The 19,473-nt window shown below is 47.4% G+C and overlaps 1 protein-coding gene across 1 annotated transcript; it reads left to right on the forward strand.

The window, feature by feature from the left end:
* The first annotated feature begins 60 nt into the window (after positions 1-60).
* On the forward strand, positions 61-19,181 carry DESI1 (desumoylating isopeptidase 1). The gene is made up of 6 exons (XM_026479539.4): positions 61-406; positions 10,308-10,329; positions 11,498-11,567; positions 14,063-14,172; positions 14,844-14,966; positions 16,686-19,181. Exons 1-6 carry the CDS (start codon positions 319-321, stop codon positions 16,777-16,779), a joined length of 507 nt encoding a protein of 168 aa, XP_026335324.1. The 5' UTR covers positions 61-318; the 3' UTR covers positions 16,780-19,181.
* The last annotated feature ends 292 nt before the right edge of the window (positions 19,182-19,473 follow it).

The raw sequence follows: 19,473 nt of genomic DNA on the forward strand, positions 1-19,473 counted from the left end.
CCCCCTTCCGCGAAGCCCCGCCCCTCACCGCCCGTCGGGACGGTAGGCACATGCGCAAGAGTGCGTCCCCGCCCCCGCCCCCGCCCCCTCTTCCGCGCGGGCCCTGCCCGTCCCCGCTCTGTCACCTCACAGTAGTCGTTGCCGGTGGCGGGTGCGGGGGCGCGTGCAGCGCAGGGCCGCCTTTCCCCCGCCCCTCAGGCCGGGCCTGGGCTCGGTCCCCCCCGCTCCCTCCGCTCCCCACCCCCGTCGGGTACGGGAAGGTCCAAGCCGCTGCCGGGTGCCTGAGGGGCTTCGTGGCCGCCGCCGCCACGGGTCCCGATGGAGCCGCCGAATCTCTATCCGGTGAAGCTCTACGTGTACGACCTGTCCAAGGGCCTGGCCCGGCGGCTCAGCCCCATCATGCTGGGTGAGGGGGCTGGGGGCGGGCGAGAAGGTACCGGGACGGCCGGCAGAGGTAGGGAGGCCTGGACCACGGCTCGGGGGGAGACGCGGGGCCCAGAGGATGGAGGAGAGCCCGAGTGGAGAAGGGAGAGGTCTGAGGTTCGGGTGCCTGGAAGCCCCACTTTCCCGACTTCACGTTTGAATTCAGGAGAAAGGGATGGAGAGTCACGCCCTCCCCCTGCCCTCTCAGAGCCGTAGGGCGCTGCATCCCGGCGGCTCCCCCGCCTCACCTGGGGAGCTCTTTACACTCCTTCCTCGGCGCGGTGTAGGGGAGGCGAGGATGCCTGCCGCGCTGTGCCCGTCGTGGTGAAAGGGACACTGCGGAGGAGCTCCCCGGGTGGCCCTTAGAGAGCCTTCCCTCCGTGCCAAAAGGAAACACTCTGCAGTCTCTGGGGTAGATGCGAATAGGAAGCTAGAGCCGCACGGGGGCCCAGCCATTGCTCCCAGGTACGGGGGAAGTCAGGTCGGCTGGAGTCCGAACTCGAGTGTTCAAGTTCTGCCCTGACAGTGGGGTCATGTCAACAGTTTCTAAGTTCAGTGCTTTTGCCCAGATGTTTAGCAATTCTCGGGGAGGATTGGATACTGTTGTGTCAGTAAGGATTAGTAAAGGAAGAATTTCCGTTGTGCTCCATTTAAACTACTTACCTACCAGGAGAGAAAAATCAGCCCTAGTTCACTGCACATCAAACCTCATTATAACCCAAATACCAAAATGTCTCATCTAACATAGAAATTGTCGAGTTTGTGATTTCAGTTGATATTGGGCAGGAAGAGATTCCGGGAATTAAAAAAATGAACAGCTTTGGCAGCATCCATTTGAATGGCTAGTTTTTCCTGGCTTTTATGGACGCATTAGAGAATGTTTTAGTTCATCTTGGTAAGACAAGAGGGCTGAAGTCAAGTAAGCAAGGCTTCTTTGGAAGGTATTTTTTCAATGTCTTTGAGTTTCTGATGTATCATAGTGAGTTGTGCTTAATCTGTTAACCCTGGCCCAGTGAATGGTTACTCATATTTGGCTTCACATCAGAATCACCTGGAATTCTTGTTAAAAATACAGATAACTTCACTTTCAACAAGTTTTGTTCAATGAACATAGAGAAAACAAAGTTGGAATAGTTCTTTAAATATTCAGGTGTGTTTAAAGCAAAGGACTTATACATGTTCATGTAGACAATTATCTGGAAGAATACATAAGAAATTGAAACAGTGGTAACTTACGGAAAGGGGAACGTGATGCCAGAGGACAGGAATAGAAGGGAGACTTTGCTATAAGCTTTTTGTACTTTAGAATTGTGTACTATACACATATGTTATCTATTCAAAATAAGCAAAGTTTTAAATATATGGATTCTAGAGCCTCATTACACAGGTACTAAATAAGAAACTTCTGGAGTTTTGATCCAAGAATCTGTATTTTTAATAAGCTCTTTAGATAATTGTTATGTAGCCAATCCATTGTTGGCTAGAAGTTTGGGCCTAGATCACCAGTTGTTAAAAATGAGTAAGGCAAAGCTGAAAGCAAAACTTACAAAGTCATGGGGGAAGGTGCTAATCACGAACAGATTACATCAGTCAAGTTCTAACTAAACTTCTTGGAATGGAGCCATTATTTGGTTAGTTTGATCATAGCTGTAAGTGCCCTTAAGGATCACTGCTTCATGATTCATTCAACAGATTGTTTTTTGAGTGCCTACTATGTGCTAGTCCACGTGTTAAGATACTGAGGAGAATATATTGAGCAAAGATGTTCACTGCCATCATGGAGCTGCTTACTGGGGAAAATATTAAAAATAGGCCAAGAAAATAATCATTTCAAATAATAATTGTGATAAGTGTTAGGCTGTGCAAGAAGCAAACAGGGTGCTGAGATAGAAAGTAACAAGAGAGGGGCGCCTGGGTGGCTCAGTCGTTAAGTGTCTGCCTTCGGCTCAGGGCGTGATCCTGGAGTTCTGGGATCAAGCCCCATGTCAGGCTCTTCCGCTGGGAGCCTGCTTCTCCCTCTCCCACTCCCCCTGCTTGTGTCCCCTCTCGCTGGCTGTCTCTCTCTCTGTGTCAAATAAATAAATAAAATCTTAAAAAAAAAAAAAAAGAAAAAGAAAGTAACAAGAGAAACCTAACTTTAAATAAGGGTATCAGAAGGAGTGACTTAAGTTGGGAAGTCAAGGATGAAGAAGTGTCACAAGGAGGGTGACGAGGGAGTGATAGTGTTCTAGGCATAAGGAGGATCAATCTGCCAAGGCCCTGAGGTAGGATAGAGCCTGGCCTTGTCCTGGAACTGAAAGAAGGCCTTTGTGGAGTATCATGGGTGGAGGGAAAAGTGCCATAACTGAAGGGGGAGGGCCAGACCTGCCCCCTCCCCCTTCTTTTTTCAATAGATGTGAAATCCTAGAAGGATCACAAGGACAAATGGGAACTTCACCAGTTTGGCACATCTGACAACAATGGGATTTCGAACATCACCTTGCCTGCGAATCTAATTCTCTCTTCTCTATCCCTTTTTCCCTATATTGCTTTTTGCCTTTTACAAAAGTAATGAAAGTGTTATCAAAGCTAATAGTCCCTACTTTCTAGAGTTGGAAACTTATGGAAGATGGGCATTGCCTTACTGGCTCATCCTGTCCAGACATCACCAACCTTAAAGTTGCTTATGTCCCAGTTCTGAGAGTAGCCATATATTGATTTCCCGTTCCTAAATATATTTGAAACTTTAAAAAGTCCACTTGTTTCCTGATTTTTGCTATGACTTCCAGAAGCATATTATTAGCTAGTATTTATTGAGAACTTACCATGTGCCAGACTTTTTTTTCTGAGTACTTTGTGTACGTTGTAATCCTCACCACCATTTTGTGAGGTAGGTCCTGTTGTTACTTCCATTTTTCATTTGAGCAACCTGAGACAAGGCATTAGGAAACTTGCCCCAGCTCACAGCTGATAAGCAACAGTGCTGGGTTATAAACACAGGCAGTCTGACTTTCAGAGCTCATGTTGTCAATCATTCTGTTATATCACCTCTACTGTGTAATGTGTCCCTTTATAATTTTTCAAGTTTGTAAAGGCATCTTTGGTCAAGTGTTTCAAATTTGGATGAGAAAAGGATCTGGGTTCAATGTGTATTTGCCATTCATAATCATAAATTTATGATCATTCCTCATAGCCTTCATTTTGCCAGATTAAATTAGTGTGACCTCATCAGTTGTACCTTCTTATGCTTGTTATAATGATTCCTCTTTATAAGACCCCATCTAGGGGTGCCTGGGTGGCTCAGTTGGTTAAGTGGCTGCCTTCGGCTCAGGTCATGATCCCACGGTCCTGGGAAGGAGACCCGAGTCGGGCCCTCTGCTCAGCAGGAAGCCTGCTTCTCCCTCTCCCTGCCTGCTGCTCTGCCTACTTGTGCTCTCTCTCCCTCTCTGTGTCAAATAAATAAATAAAATCATTAAAGAAAAAGACCCCATCTGGCTCTATTACAGTCATGACTGGACTAGAGAAAGCCCTGTAATTCCCTTCTCCCCCAAACAGTGTAGACTCCACAGTTTTATGCTGTCCAGTGTCCAGTCTCCTAGAGCTGGTTCCCATGAAGATATTTCTGGTCCGCTGTCCTTCATTCACCATGAAAATGGTCCCAAATTTATCCTTAGCGTTCTAATAGACAGGTGATTATACCTCTTTTTCATAATGTACCATTTGCCTAAGATAATTAGCTATTATAATTGTCCTTTAAGTTCCTCCTCTTAATAATTTTGGCTGTTCTCTAAATTTCATGACCTTTTTCTGTGCTAAAGGACATAGAGATAAATGCAGAGGTGTTTGGGGTGTTTTTTTTTTTAATTGAGGTAAGAGTAAAAGATTGTTTTCTAATCTAAAGTTTGTGTGCATGCATGTATCCCAGGGTTGCGTTTATTTTTTATTTTTTTCACAAGCGTATCTCAAAATTGTTCTCAGGTTTAGGGGCGCCTGGGTGGCTCAGTCGTTAAGCATCTGCCTTCAGCTCAGAACCTGATCCCAGGACCCTGCGATCAAGCCCCACATCGGGCTCCCTGCTCTGCTGGGAGCCTGCCTCTTCCTCTCCCACTCCCCCTGCTTGTGTTCCCTCTCTCGCTGGCTGTCTCTCTCTCTCTGTCAAATAAATAAATCTTTAAAACAAAAATTGTTCTCAGGTTTAAAGACATAAGGTTATAGAACATAGGTATTTATTTCTTGGCAGAACGCAATCTAATGAATATTTGAGATTTTACTTTATCTTCAGTTCCTTGCTTAATTCTGTAATACAAATAGTAATGAAATAAACATGAACTCTAAGGGGCGCCTGGGTGGCTCAGTCGGTTAAGCGTCTGCCTTTGGCTCAGGTCGTAATCCTGGGGTCCTGGGATCAAGTCCTGTCATAGGGCTACCTGCTCGATGGGTCGTCTGCTTCTCGCTCTCCCTCTGATCCTCCCCCCTGCTCATGGTTTCACTTGCAGGTGTGCTCTCCCCCCCCAAATGAATAAATAAAAAAATCTTAAAAAAAAAAACAAAACAAAAACAACCATGAACTCTGTCCTCCAGGGGTTTGTTTCACTAAAATAACATACGTGCACACGCAACATTAGAGAACAGCATAAAAGAGATTGTAACTAGATGCCAGGATGAGCAAGTGGTGAAGCAATTATTTTAGGTCTTGAAAGAAGGGAGAGGCTGTGGTGGGCTGCATGTGTCAGAGAGACTTTGGTGAGAACGTTGAGCTACTGGAGGGCAGACTCATTTCTCTGTATGTCCCCAGTGGCCAGTCAGAGCGGGTGCTCAATAATTTTTTTTTTTAAGTAAGTTCTACACCCAATGTGGGGCTTGAACTCACAACCCCGAGATTAAGAGTCACATGCTCTACTGACCGAGCCAGCCAGGTGCCCTACAATAAATATCAATCATAGGAACAATTATAGTTGAGACTCAAACTCAAGCTTCAAGATTACATAGAATTTATTTGAATCTGAAGGGGTTTTTAAAGTTTTAACGCCATCTATTGTGTTTTGCTTTAGATTTTTATTGTTCATTGTATGAACTACTTTATATCCGTCTAATGAATTAATTTAATAATCATGCGATTTCATTATGGCAAAATGAAAACTAATGCAGCTCACAAGGCCCTTTGTGATCCTTCTGCTTTTCTCTCCACTCTCACCTGTCTATAAGTGCTCAGCACAATCAGCAGGAGCCTTTCTCCTGGATTCCACAAGAGAGCTCAGCTCTAGGGGAGATGGTCTGAATGACTGTTTTCTCAATTCTGCCAATAGATACCTTAGGGCATGAGGCCTTAATGCTCTCGTGGAACGCCAGTGGAAAAGCCCTGTACACTCTAACAGGACTGAACCCGTTCAGCTCTTTTTCACCTCTTGGCTTTTCAAAGGCTATGCTGTCTGCCCTGAATACTTTCGCTTGGCCTGGGTAACTTCTGCTCATCCTTGAGCTCTCAACTAACGTGTTTCTTCCTCCAAGAAACCTTCCCTGACCCCCACCCGACAAATCTTGGTCATGTGTCCCTAGTATGTGCTTATAACATCCTGTACTCCACTTTAATAGCATTCATCATTCTATTTTATAATTATTTGTCTTCTTTTCTTTTTTAGAGAGAGAGCACCCGCAAGCAGGGCTGGGTGGGCGGGGGGCAATCTTAAACAGGCTCCATGCTCAGTACAGAATCCGACGTGGAGCTCAGTCTCATGACCCCGAGATCATGACCTGAGCCGAAATCGAGTCAGACGCTGGGGCACCTGGGTGGCTCAGTCAGTTAAGCATCCGCCTTCAGCTCAGGTCATGATCCTGGGGTCCTGGGATCAAGTCCCACATCAGGCTCCCTGCTCCGCGGGCACCCTGCTTCTCCGTCTCCCTCTGCCTGCCACTCCCACTGTTTGTGGTCACGTACTCTCTCTCTGTGTCAAATAAATAAGTAAAATCTTTTTTTAAAAAAGTCAGACGCTTAACCGACTAAAGCACCCAGGCACCCCTGTAACTGCTTATTTTCTCATCGGTGTCCACACCCCCCCCCCACAACTGGACTGGAAGCTCCACTGGGGGCCAGAACTCTAGATTTATGCAGAGTCTAGCACAGTGGTTGGTGTTCAGTAAATATAGCCTGGCTGAATGTTGCAGACCTACCTTGAGGCATTGCTACAAGGCCTGACTAATGAAAACAAGCAGTGATTAAAAGGGAACCCTCTCAGTACTGAGGCAAAGAACTCAAAAGTGAGTTATTTTATACGAGGAAAGAATCCTATACTGGCTCCACAGAATCCTAGCATTAGAATATCAAGTAGTTTTAAACCTACTTTTTTCGAAGATTAAAATACCCCCTCAGTTTTTAACAGTGTACTGCATTTGATTTTGTGATAACCTTTCTCTGCCTGAAGGAAGGAAAAGCCCTCCTGCCAATAGGCTTTTTTTTTTCTTTACAATATTGGCACAGAGGCTCACTTATGTTATACAAATGTTTCCTTTTGCCTTTTTCCCACCTAGATTCAATATTTATCCAGCGCCCCCAGAGAAGAGCAAGCTGATTTTTTAAATTGACATTAACCCCTTCACATTGCTGGTAATCTGGCAGATGCTGAGCCAACCAGCAGATTAAAACAATGCCAATTAGGGGCATCTGGCTGGCTCAGTCGGAGGAGCATGCGGCTCGATCTCGGGGTTGTGAGTTCAAGCCCCTCATTGGTTGTAGAGATGACTTAAAGTAAATAAATGAACTTTAAAAAGTTTTAATTTAAAAAATTGTCAGCTAGGGGCGCCTGGGTGGCGCAGTCGTTAAGCGTCTGCCTTCGGCTCAGGGCGTGATCCCAGCGTTATGGGATCGAGCCCCACATCAGGCTCCTCCGCTATGAGCCTGCTTCTTCCTCTCCCACTCCCCCTGCTTGTGTTCCCTCTCTCGCTGGCTGTCTCTATCTCTGTCGACTAAATAAATAAAATCTTTAAAAAAAAAAAATTGTCAACTAAAACCACTCTCAAGGGGCGCCTGGCTGGCGCAGTAGGTGGAGCCTGTGACTCTTGATCTCGGGTTGTTGAGTTCGAGCCCCACATTTGGTGTAGAGATTACTTAAAAATAAAATCTTAAAACTAAATAAATAAATACACCATCAATAACACTGTATGTTAACTATACTGGAATTAAAATAAATAAAAACTCTATCACTAGAGAAATTTGGGAGGTGAGCTGGGGCTGTGTTTGATTTATACCAGTGACCTAGGGCTAGTTGCACAGAGGCCCCTGCTGCCCCGTCGCCAATAGACATTTGTTGAACACCAGCAGTATTCCAGGTGCTGACCTGGAGCATGTCCTACAACCAGCATGTCTGTCTATATGCTCCATCCATGTTAACTGATAGACTAACTTAACTCTTTACGGTCAGTGAAATGCTGCCTAATGCAGACCTCACTCTGCATTCTTTGTTGCTCACGATGAAAACAGGACTGATATCCTTTTCTTCCATTTGTTTTCATGCTCACACTTCATAGGCCTTGAAATCAATGCGCTGGATGTGCCAGCAAGCTTGGAGACAGGCAGGCATCTGACCCACCCACTCTTTGGCCTGCTGAGGAAATCCTAGTGGGAAAATAATCTGCTTCTGTAGTGTGCTAATATTCACTGAGCCTAATTCATGTTCCAAAATGGCCTTGTGACCTAATTCAATCTCAAATCACCACCTCCTACTCACCTACTCCAACCCCAGTGTGGCCAAAAAAATTTTTTAATGAATTTAGTTCCACTTTCCAATGCCCGTCACCCGATGGAAGAGACCAGGGCCCTTGTTCTTTTCCTCCCAAGAACAGGCTGCTGAGCAGTGTTTCTACCCGAGCTGCTCCAACAAGTACATTGTCATATGGTGTTTTTCCTTCTTGCTTTTATGCTGGACAAACCATGCATCTTTATTTACCTGTTTGTAAAATGATGTTAATAAATATTTGCCCTACTCTACCACATAAGGATGTTGTGAGAATAAGGATAACTGTGAAGGAGTTCAGATTAAGCTCAATCCATATTTGAAGATGCTTGTCCTAAATGGGTTACCACTGCCTTGGAGCATTCAGTCTGTTTCTCATCCACCTCTGTGGAATTTCAGCTCAGTTTGGATAAGGGCAGAGCCTGCCCCACGGTCTTGAGGGGGCTACCTCAGAAACCCCAGTCCAGAATCCCTCTGTCCATTTGGGCCTTGTGAGCCAAAGTAGCAGGTCTTTTAGTGAAAAGCACGCAGGTCTCCTAACTGGAGGAGGACATTTTATTTTCCTTGTTGCTTTATTTAGCCTGGCAACACTAACAGGGAATAAAATGTTTATATGTGAAATAGACACAGTAGTTCATATTAATTCCCCGGATACCGAAATCTCTTCTTAGATCTTACCACTAATCCAGAGGTAAAATTTATCTTTTGGAGGTCTTTACCCTTTTCCCCAAGGCCATTTTACCTAATATAGTCTCCATTTATCAAGCTTCTGGGTACTACACACTGTGAGGCCTTATTTTATTTTATTTTTTTAAGAGGGGAGGAGGAGTAGAGGAAGAGAGAGAATCTCAAACAGACTCCCCGCTGAGCGCAAAGAGGACGCAGGGCTCGATCTTACGACCCTGAGATCATGACCTGAGCGGAAATTAAGAGGTGGACGCTTAACCAACTGAGCCACTGAGGCGCCCTTGCAGTTCCCTTAAAAGACATAGGTGTATTTTAAAAACCTGGATCTGATCAAGGCTCTCTACTGCTTAACAACCATGAATGCCCCCACGGTGTAGGGCAGTCTTCTGTCCGGGCTTACCCTACTTGGCCGGTGCCGCTGCCGGCTACTTTCCCTCCTGTCACCATCACTGCACTCTCTTCTCTAACCTGTTTTTATCACAACTGTGCATTTGCACATATTATCCACCCCAGCAAAAACATCGATTCCCGCCCCTACTCGTTCCGCGGTTGAATTGCAGCTTATAAAGGTAGTTCCTTATCTATATTCTATATAGCATCTTATTTTTACCACTCTAATTATACCACTCTGTAATTGGAGCCTATCAACATTGTATTTTACTTAGTTATGTGTATGTGTGTCTCTTTCTATTTGACTTTGGGCTCCTTAAAGGCAGGACAGTGATCTGTTCATATTTTCATTTCCATACCTAACATCATTTCTGCCATATGCAGGTGTAGAAAAAATTTGTAGTGACTATTCAGATGGATGGCATTTGTCAAGTTTTGCTCTGTCATTTCCTGAAGGGTTTCACCTCATATATGCTCAATGAGGAAGTGGATAATAGCTTTTTTATACCATTGTTCTGTTCTCTCTCTATATATAAGACAAAGAAATTAAAAAGGCAAAGTTGAATTGACCCTGAAGAGGAAAGAAAAGCAGATGCAAAATTGGGGTACATCTATACCAGTGTTTTTTATTTTGTATTCTGATGAAAGCTGCTAATCACTTTTCAACCTACTTAACACAACGTACCTGCATCAGGGCATAAGGACCGTATTGGAGGGGAATTGCATTCCTAGAGAGTCCTGCAAGAGGTTTATAATGCGTTACTCTGGATTTTTCTTTTTTTTCTTTTTATGATTATTTATTTCAGAGAGAGAGAGCACAGGGGGCAGGGGCAGAGGGAGAGGGCGAGAGAGTCTTTTTTTTTTTTTTTTTTTTTGCCTCAAGGGAGAGAGTCTTAAGCAAACCCCACACTCAGCACAGAGCTCAGTCCCACGACCCTGAGATCATGACCTGAGCTGAAACCAGGAGCTGGACACCTAACCGACTGCACCACGCACGTGCCCCCCGGGTTCCTCTGGGTTTGAGTGATGGTCTGAATTTACTCAGGCTGGGAGGCCATTTAATCTGATCCCAAGTGGCTAAATCTCTTCTTTTCTCCACAGGGAAACAACTGGAAGGCATCTGGTAAGTTGGGGGTGGGGGGGGACTCTACATTGATTGGCTAGTTTTTGAAACAAAGCAGTACCTGTGCATTTCGGGTCCTGGTCTGCGGCTTCCAGCTTGAAACCCAGCACTCTGCATCATAAAACCTACAATTTCTAAAGCAGGGGTAATTTTGTGCCCTGACCCCCCACCCCAGGGACATTTGGCAGTTTCTAGAGACATTTTTGATGGGGGGGGTGGAGGCCAGAGATGCTGCTATAAACATCCTACCATAGACAGGACAGCCCTTCACAACAAAGAATTATCCAGCCATATTTATGGCTGTGGTGCTGAGGTTGAGAAACCTTGCCCTAAAGAAGGGCGGAATGATGTCATGCCCACTCCTGACCAAGCTTTCTAACTACAGAAGTCTCAAGAGCCACACATGTCTGTCTTAAAACACGTCTACTTTGGTCCCTCTGTACTGGATCTGTCCCTGTCAGACAAGATGGTAGCTGAGCTCTCAGTTCCATTAATGAGGAAACCATAGGTCAGTATTCCATCTGGACTCCTAGAGCCTGTTGACATTTGGGATGACCAGAATGATCCTTTGCTTTGTTTGACTCAAACCAAGTAATATGAACACCTTCACCTGAAATAGGTCCACACTTCTCATCTAGTCTTGCCCTCAGCATGGTCCAGGTTAACTGCTCCTGTTAGTTTTAAAAGCCTGGGAGCACACCTTGGTCTGCAGAGCTTTATTTCACTAACGGTTTGTCAGCATCAGGGTGAATATAGGGCCTTCCCTCTGCTAACATGACTTATAGAAGCGGTTCTCAAGGAGGACCCCGTTCTGCCCCCAAGGACATTCCGTGGTGTCTGGAGACAGGTTTCATTGTCACAACTGGTGGGGGCAGGGGAGAGGGTGTTGCTACTGGCATCTAGTGGGGGGAGGCCGGGATGCCACTAAACTTCCTAGAATACACAGGACAGCCCCCCAGCCAAGAGTTCTCCAGCCCCAAACGTTAATAGTGCCAAAGTTAAGAAACTCTAATCTATGATATTTATGCCTTTGTTTAGTTTTATAAGGCTGTTGACCTTGTAAGTCCTATCCTTGGGCAGAAATTACTCTCTTTCCAGTGTGGTATTTGCTTTTTCTCAGACCAGTTTTAAGTTTTCTGGCTTATCCTGTCTCTTCTCTGCATTGCAGGCACACCTCCATAGTTGTGCACAAGGATGAGTTCTACTTCGGCAGTAGCGGTATCTCCAGCTGTCCCCCCGTGAGTGGCTTCCCCCACACCCTTCCCCAGTCTCAGGTCCCTGGGGTTCCCATAGACCATGAATTTGCTACCACTCTGTATGTCTGGCTTCTAGTCCAGTGGCTGTCAGCCTGTGGCATAGTTCCTAGTAACTACCTTAAGACTCAGCTCAAGAACACCCTTTCCCGGCCTCCTCTCTGCTCCCTCAGCATTTGTGGATCCCTCTGGGTCACACTGAGCGTGATACGGTAGATGAGCTGTTCCTGGATCTCTGCAGGGAGCTGTGTGTCAGCTGCTTGTGAGCTGAGACTGTGTCTCGCTCTCTGTCCCCGTGCCTAGCTCATAGCATGAACTCAGCCAATGTTCAGCCGAAGGATGAAGGATCTGAGAGGTAAAGTGAGTTGCTCCAAGCTACAAGGCCAGTAAGTGGCCCCGGTGCTAAAAGTCAGGGCTCTCTGTCTCTAAAGCCCATGCACCTTTCCAAGAAGTTCCTCTCTGAGCTGTCTAAGGGTTTTCTAGGAGGTGCTCAAGCAAAGACCAAGCAACCATTCATTTTGCTACTCATAAATGGAAGGTCATTCTTGATTTCTTTCTCTCTGTTCCCCACCCTCTCTAACAAATCCTTCGTGAAGCCCAGTTAATTCTACCTTGTAAATGTATCTTAAGTCACTCTCTCTTCATCTCTTCCCATATTTCCAGAACTCTCACTTTCAGCCATGCCACCCTCACAACTAGCCTGGACTGCAAAGTACGTCTGCTCCTCCTCAGTCAGGACTCCACACAGGAGGCGAAGTGATCTTTTCAAAATGAAAATCTGATCATGGCATTCCCCTGCTTCTGTCAGAACTGTCCCCACTGCCCTTGGACTAAAACCCAGCAAGCTCAGACTGGCCTCCGGACCCTATCTGATCTGGTCTCGGTCTCTCTCTCTGAATGACCTCTTTTCATGTGGTGCCTTTCCCCACCCCCACCCCGTTCTCATTCCTAGAACATTCCATGGACGTTGGAACCTACCCTCTCACTTCGGTCCACCTCCCTGATCCTTCACCTGGTTCTGCCTCTCCATCCTTCAGATTTGAGCTCAGGGTCAGTTTTTCAGGCGAGTCTTCCCAAACCCCTCAGACTGGAAAGGTCCCCTGTCATACGTACTGATGGCATTCTGTACTTTTCTAGCAAGACCCTTATCGTAGCTCATAATTATGCATTGGTTTATGGGATTTTTTTGTCTGCCTTCCCTGCTAGAGTATAAGCTCCATGAGGGCAAGAATCTCATCTGTTTTGTCCACATCGTACCCCCAGCGCCTAGCATAAGGCCCGGCGCCTAGTAAGTTCTCAATGCATGTTTGTTATGTGAGTGAATAATAGGGGCTCGACTAGTGACCTTTCAGTCTCTTGCAATTCTTGGACCATTATTCTTGGACTACCATAATTATCCTGCTCACCAGGCTTTCCCCAGTGCCTCAGACAATGTCAGGCACACAGTAGGTACTCAATAGCTATTGCATGAATGAATGATCTGTTCCGGGTGCTCTGCTCAGGAGTGCTCTCCCTTACTGCCCAGCCCATTCCCAGCTCTGTATTCCCTAGTGATCTGTTGTTTCACCCTTGGCTAGTTTTCCCCTTGGTCTCTCCTTTGGTCTGCTGTGGCAGTCTGTTAACCCATGGCAGAGGGTTTTCTGTAGGCCTTTCATGGGCCATTAACTCCCTTGCCTGGGGAACCCTGTCACCATTGTTAGATCAGCCTCACAGATCAAAGTAGAACTGAGTTATGGAAGTATTTGCCAGCCTGCCAGATTTCTCTGAGTCCTTCACATTTTCCCAGTCTTATAAGGGATATCAAGTGTGTAACAAGAAAAAACTGGCTGCATTCACTTAAATGTAGACACAGAAAGAGGGCCTAGCAAGTGCTAGCCATTTCTGATTATCCTGTTGTTGCCCTTGGGATCAGGCATGTGGGGGACAAAGGGAGACTTCAGATTCTGGGTTTCTATTTTTTTTTTTTTTTTTAAGATTTTATTTATTTATTCGACAGAGATAGAGACAGCCAGCGAGAGAGGGAACACAAGCAGGGGGAGTGGGAGAGGAAGAAGCAGGCTCCCAGCAGAAGAGCCTGATGTGGGGCTCGATCCCATAACGCCGGGATCACGCCCTGAGCCGAAGGCAGACGCTTAACCACTGTGCCACCCAGGCGCCCCGACTATTTTTTTTTTTAATCAACCAGATGAGTAGACAGCATCGGGGGGCTGACTGGCCAGAGACTCGGATTCCTGGGCCCTGCCGGAAACCAGCAGCCCAGCTTTTTAGCCACATTGCTGGCATGTGGCAATGGAGAGTTGACAGGAAGCTCTAAGCTGTTGCAGCCTTGATCCAAATAGGAGATAACGCTCTTCATCTGCCCTGGGTGCTCTGAAAGGTACACGCTGGAACAGAGCGTTTGTGGTCTTCCATGGGAAGCCACATGAAAAGATTCAGTGGAGATGGTGACTTAATGACTTTCTTTGGGTTGGCTCTTTTAGGGAGGGACATTGCTTGGGCCCCCAGACTCTGTGGTTGATGTGGGGAGCACAGAAGTCACAGAAGAACTCTTTCAGGAGTACCTGTCCTCCCTGGGGGAGTCTCTGTTCCGGTGAGTGGAGACACGGGTGGTGGTTAGTCGTGTCCATCCCCCCACTAGACGATCAGCCCCGGAGGGCAGCCACCAGCTCACATCCCCTAGAACACGCAGCACAAGGTCTGGCCCAGTATTTGCTGAATAAATTTGAAGAGAAGGCAGTTAGGCCTCCAAGAGCCCAGCATTGCTCCAAGGCGGACAATCCATCCCGGCATACCTTCTGCCGAAACGCTGAGGGAAGGAAGGGCTATTTATCCCTCCTGATTAAAAGCAGCAGCTGCTGCTCTCAACCCATACTGGGCAAGTATCTTGTTCTGAAAAGTCAAAAACAGGGTTTGTGGAGGGGTTGGGATGACATGCGACCTGGAGCGTGTTTTCTCTTCAAGAAGCATTAGTCAATTGTGGTTAAGTGTTCAACTCTAACCCTGGAGCTCTGCTTTTGTGAATATAAAGATTCTCCTGAAACTCTAGAGGGGCCATATAGTTTTATTTCATCCTTCCCTTAAAAATCGGTGTCTTATGGTCCAGGGTACTAAATCCAGCGTCCTCTGGAGTGTAAGAGAGAAGGGGAATCCTAGTCCTCCTACTCAGCTGTGCTCGCCATGCTATTACTTGGTTTGAGTTATTCTACGTACGTACTTGCCGCCCCTCTGATCTGTTCTCCAAACCTTCCCCACAACGCACAGGAGAGAGGCCTATGACGTCTTTGAAAACAACTGTAACACCTTCACCAACGAAGTGGCTCAGTTCCTGACCGGACGGAAGATCCCGTCTTACATCACTGACCTTCCCTCTGAAATTCTATCCACGTAAGTGGCCTCAGTCTCTGACCCTGCCCCTGAAACCCCCGTTCACAGTCAGTGCGGCTTTTCTGGCCCATGTCCACCCTCCCCTGTTCTCAGCAGAACCCTCCCATGCTAGGTGGGCCCTGTCGTGATGACCCCTGCCAACAGGGAGGGCCACCATTCCCTCCGGTCACTGATGCCTGCCTGTGCAACCTTCACCCTCCCTGGAGTTGGACCCGCTCTGCTCTGGCCTGAGTGCAACCACAGAACTTAGAAACCCACTTGACACTGGCTCCAGCATTTGCACAGAATCCTGGCATTTGTCTTCCACATCGCTCGTGAAGCAGGCCACTCCCAGAAGTGCTCACGTAGAGTGCACTTTAGGGGGACAAGCAGAGGCTAGATCGGGGCATTAGTAGGGTGGCTTATTCTGTAAATGTCATTTGTTGGTCTTGCTTTCCCTGCACCATGAGCTCTTTGATGCCCTCGAAGACAACTTCCTACGGCCCTCATATCTTGTAGCACACAGTCAGCCCACAGTAGGTGTTTTCTTCAGGAACACACTGTAGCCCCTCCCACCCTGGTGTAGTCCCAGCTTTGTGGGCCATCATCCAGGCAGTGTCCCCTAAAAGGACACACACACCCAAACCCATCATACCCTCCCCTTCCTTGGCTGTCGATTATGTTCAGGCAGCCTTTACCCACTCCTGGACCATGTCCATCTGCTGACTCTGGGTCAGTTTCTCCTGAACTGGGGCCCTGTCCACCAGAGATCCTGGCAGGTTTAGCAGGCTCGGCAAGGTGAGCTGTTTTTCACACGTGAGTAGGAACCCCTTAGGAAAAACTTGCAGAGGAAACCATACTGCTGTGTCCAGCTGGTGAGGAGAGCCCCTCCCGGCCCTGGCTCACCCTGCCTGGTCCTCAGTGGGTGTGTTGAACCCTACAGCCTCGCTAAAGGATCTAGGTTATAGGGCCCTAAGCAAGTAGAAGTAGTTGGAATGTTCTTGTTGATGGGTGGAGTTCCAGGACTTGTCTGCATTAGAGCTCATATATCCTGGTTTCATCTGTTTATGCTTGAGAATGCTTCATTCCCTTCAAACCTGGACGTGATTTTCAAAAATGGCAATATCCACCAAAGAAAAAGGCAATAACTGAGATGTGTTGTGGGCCCCCTGATTTAAGGTTCTAGGAATTTTGGAAAATCTCTAAGACTCCAGGATTTGCAGTGTTTTTTCCAGCCAAGCTACTCTGAGTGTGAACGGGGAGCCCTTTAGAAAGTGGCATTAGCGTCTTCTGGCAACCTGCATTTGTTATTTTTCCTAAGTATTCCCTGTACTCCCTAGAAGATACCGTTTTCATGCCCTTATTCTTTTGCCTCAGCTTCCTCATTCAAACCTTATTTTTATCTTCTTGTACCGTAAGAGTTAAAGATTCAGGTACAGAAAGGTCAGAAAGCTCTAGTTCCCTGTGTGTCCCTAGCCTGTTCAAGCCACAGCTACCCAGGATCTAGCAGCGAAGGTACTAAGATGGCAGCATCTACTGGGGAGGGGACCCCAGGGCTTAAAGGGCAGAGCAGGCTATCTCGAGAGCCCCTCAATGAACGTCACATGCGGGGTAGCTGAGAAAACTGAATGAGGCTGTGGTGTCCTTCTTCCTGGTGTGGTGGCACCACTGCCCTTGTGGGCGCAGTTGTGACGATCTGCACCCAGCCCACCCCAGCCCCTGGGTCTCTTGTCTCCACAGGCCCTTCGGACAGGCCCTGCGGCCCTTCCTGGTTTCCATCCAGATCCAGCCTCCTGGAGGGAGCCCCGTGGGCCGACCCAATGGCCAGAGCTAACAGGACTGCATGGGACCGCCCTGCCTCACCAGGGGCTTTTCCTTTTTAAACAAAACAAACCCTACCAGATTTCTATTTTATAATTTTACATCAGAGCTAACAACCAGGGGACGGCTTTTTAAATTTCCCAGGGAAGGAGATCGTCAGGCTGCATGTAGGACAATGCTGCTAAGAAACAGAACAAAATGCCATCCCTTCTAATAGTATTATACTAATTTATTAAGGCTGTCTTGTCTGTGAGTTCACTTCTGACGCTGCTTCCTGAGCGTCCTCCACACTGGAGAAAGGGAGGGGGTTTGTTTAAGCAGAAGGCAAGAGGCACAGTTTGGGGGAGCCCCGACCTAGCACCTCTTTCCAGAGAACGCCCACGCTCTACCCAGGTTGTCACCACCTGTGGGACCCAGGTGAGTTTTACGACATCCGTGAAGCAACAGTTGTGACATCCTGGAAGCAGTTACTCTCTGGTTTTTAAATGAACCAAAGGACTTGGTGCACCTGGGACCAGTTTCAGGAAGACTAACCCAACCTAAGTGAACTCTGTAGCCGCAACCTCTCTCACCTTCCCTCCCTACCCCAAGCAAGGCCATGGGGCCAGGCCTGGAGCAACCAGAAGCCTCAGGATCGAGGGAGAGTGACAGCAAGTGTCAGGCCAGAGAACACAGGATAAAGCCATTCTTCCTTCCACCTACTGTTTGCCAGTCCTCTGACATCATTTTTGGAGAACCTGCCTTGCTGTCTGCAGGCTGCTCTTCCTCAGCATAGCTGACCTGTCATAGTTAATGAAGGTTTGGGCTGGAGCAGCAGAGACCCAGGCGTTTTGTCTACAAGTAATAATGTAGGTTATTTGCCATCACTGTACCCCCCACCCCCTTAACCAATATGCAGTATTCAGCTAGGGACCAAGGGGAAAGGATTCCCCGCTCTAGGAAAATATCCCTGATGTAGAAAGAATAATAATGCAGAATCAAGGTAGCAAGAAAATTTCGAGTTGTTTCCAATAGAGATTTTTTACATTATCCTCAATGTGTTTTGAAGGCACATGTTATTTCTGTTGTCATTCTGACTTTAAGGGTGCACTGTTGAGAGCCTGCCTGGGCATTTTCCTCATGAGCTGCTACAGGAGCTTTTGGGAGGGACAATCTGGACGTTTCTTCTCTGGAGAAGCTTTCAGATTCCTTTTCTCCACATGCCTCCCTTAAGTTAGTTTTTGGGGGAGTGAGTGTGGAAAAGGGACTTAGAACTGCTGGGTCCCTGAGTCCCAGGCCTGGCATCTGTGGGCCCCTCCTGCCATAGCTCCTGCCACTTCTCAGACTTGAATTATGTTCTCTTTCCTGGGGTCTGGCCCGTAGCAGGTGCCTTTGCTTTTCAAAAAGCTGCTGCTCGTCTCTGGCCTCCTCTCCTCCTGTCTCTGCCATTAGTCATAGCACCTGGCACCATCAGGGTCTCAGCTAGAGGAAAAGATGGTTTCCTGCCTTAGTGTTGGCCTGTGACCTGACCGGGGGCATCTCCATGGTGACCAGCTGTGATGTCAAGGGACATTGAGGAGAGCAGAAAACAGCAGAGACTATTATTTATTGTGGACCTACTGGCAGAATTGGGCTCATGGAGAATGGGTTTCAGGCTGGATTTCTCCTGGGAGGGCAGCTCGTTGGTGGAGGCCTTGGCCCTGCCTCCCACCCAGTTTCTCTCCTTTTCCGGCTTGCCTCAACTAGCCCTCTCTTCCAGGCTCCTGCTCCAGACCTCTCCTCCCAGAACTCTGAGCTCTATCCAGAGGGCATCACAGGCTCCTTCCCCCTTCTCCCCCATATCTAGGTTCAGCTGGCTTCACTCCTGATAGCAGTCACTCTGGACCCAGGAGAAGTTAGCCAAAGTGGCTACCCTGAGAGACTGAGTCACACAGTTCATTGAAAGCCCCCCTTCATGCCCAGCAGCCATTTGTGCCAATGCCTATGCCCTAGGGATTGTGGGGAGAGATGGAGGGATCACCCAGCCGTCTTCTCAGAGCTCTCCAGGAAGGCAAGCTCTCTCTCCCCATCCAAGTCCCACAGTCACTCATTTTGGAAGTCTGGGGTCAGGCTACGACCCTCAACCCCATCCTCACATTTCTCAGTAAATACCAGAACCCCAGGAGCGTGCTCATTGTGACCAGCTAGCTCCACACAGGTGTGCAAGGTGAGCAGAGTGAGAAAAGAGCCATGTGTGTAATCATATCCACAGAGGTCCATTGGTTTGAAGGGACAGGGAAGGAGGAGGGATGAGACCATCACCCCCTCCCAAAATAAAGCTGTACCTTTGAGATTCCTTTTTGCCCTTGAAGTCAAACTAATAACTGTCTAGTACAGAGGTGTTTGCTGGTTTTCTTTGGTGTTTTTTCTAATGCAATAAACCCATTTCTGCCTGCTGCATTTGCGTACTGCTTGACGGTCTGGGTATGCATCCAACAGAGCCAGGTTTCTGTCTCCCTCTGAGCTTAACTTTGCTGAGTCTAGATCTTCTGCCTTTGCTCGGTTGTAAGCCTTATGGATAAGAAGTGACAATAGCAGGGAAGAATGTATGACTTTCACCATTGGTTTACAAAAATGGGGGAAAGGCCCAGAGAGAATATTACTTGCCCCATGTCACCTTGTGACTGGTGGCAGAATAAGACTCAAAGCCTCATCTGTTGGCCCCAGCTTCTGAGATCTGTTCCGGGAG

Source organism: Ursus arctos, unplaced genomic scaffold (assembly GCF_023065955.2).
Source record: "Ursus arctos isolate Adak ecotype North America unplaced genomic scaffold, UrsArc2.0 scaffold_21, whole genome shotgun sequence".
In the NCBI taxonomy this organism is placed as follows: Eukaryota; Metazoa; Chordata; class Mammalia; order Carnivora; family Ursidae; genus Ursus; species Ursus arctos.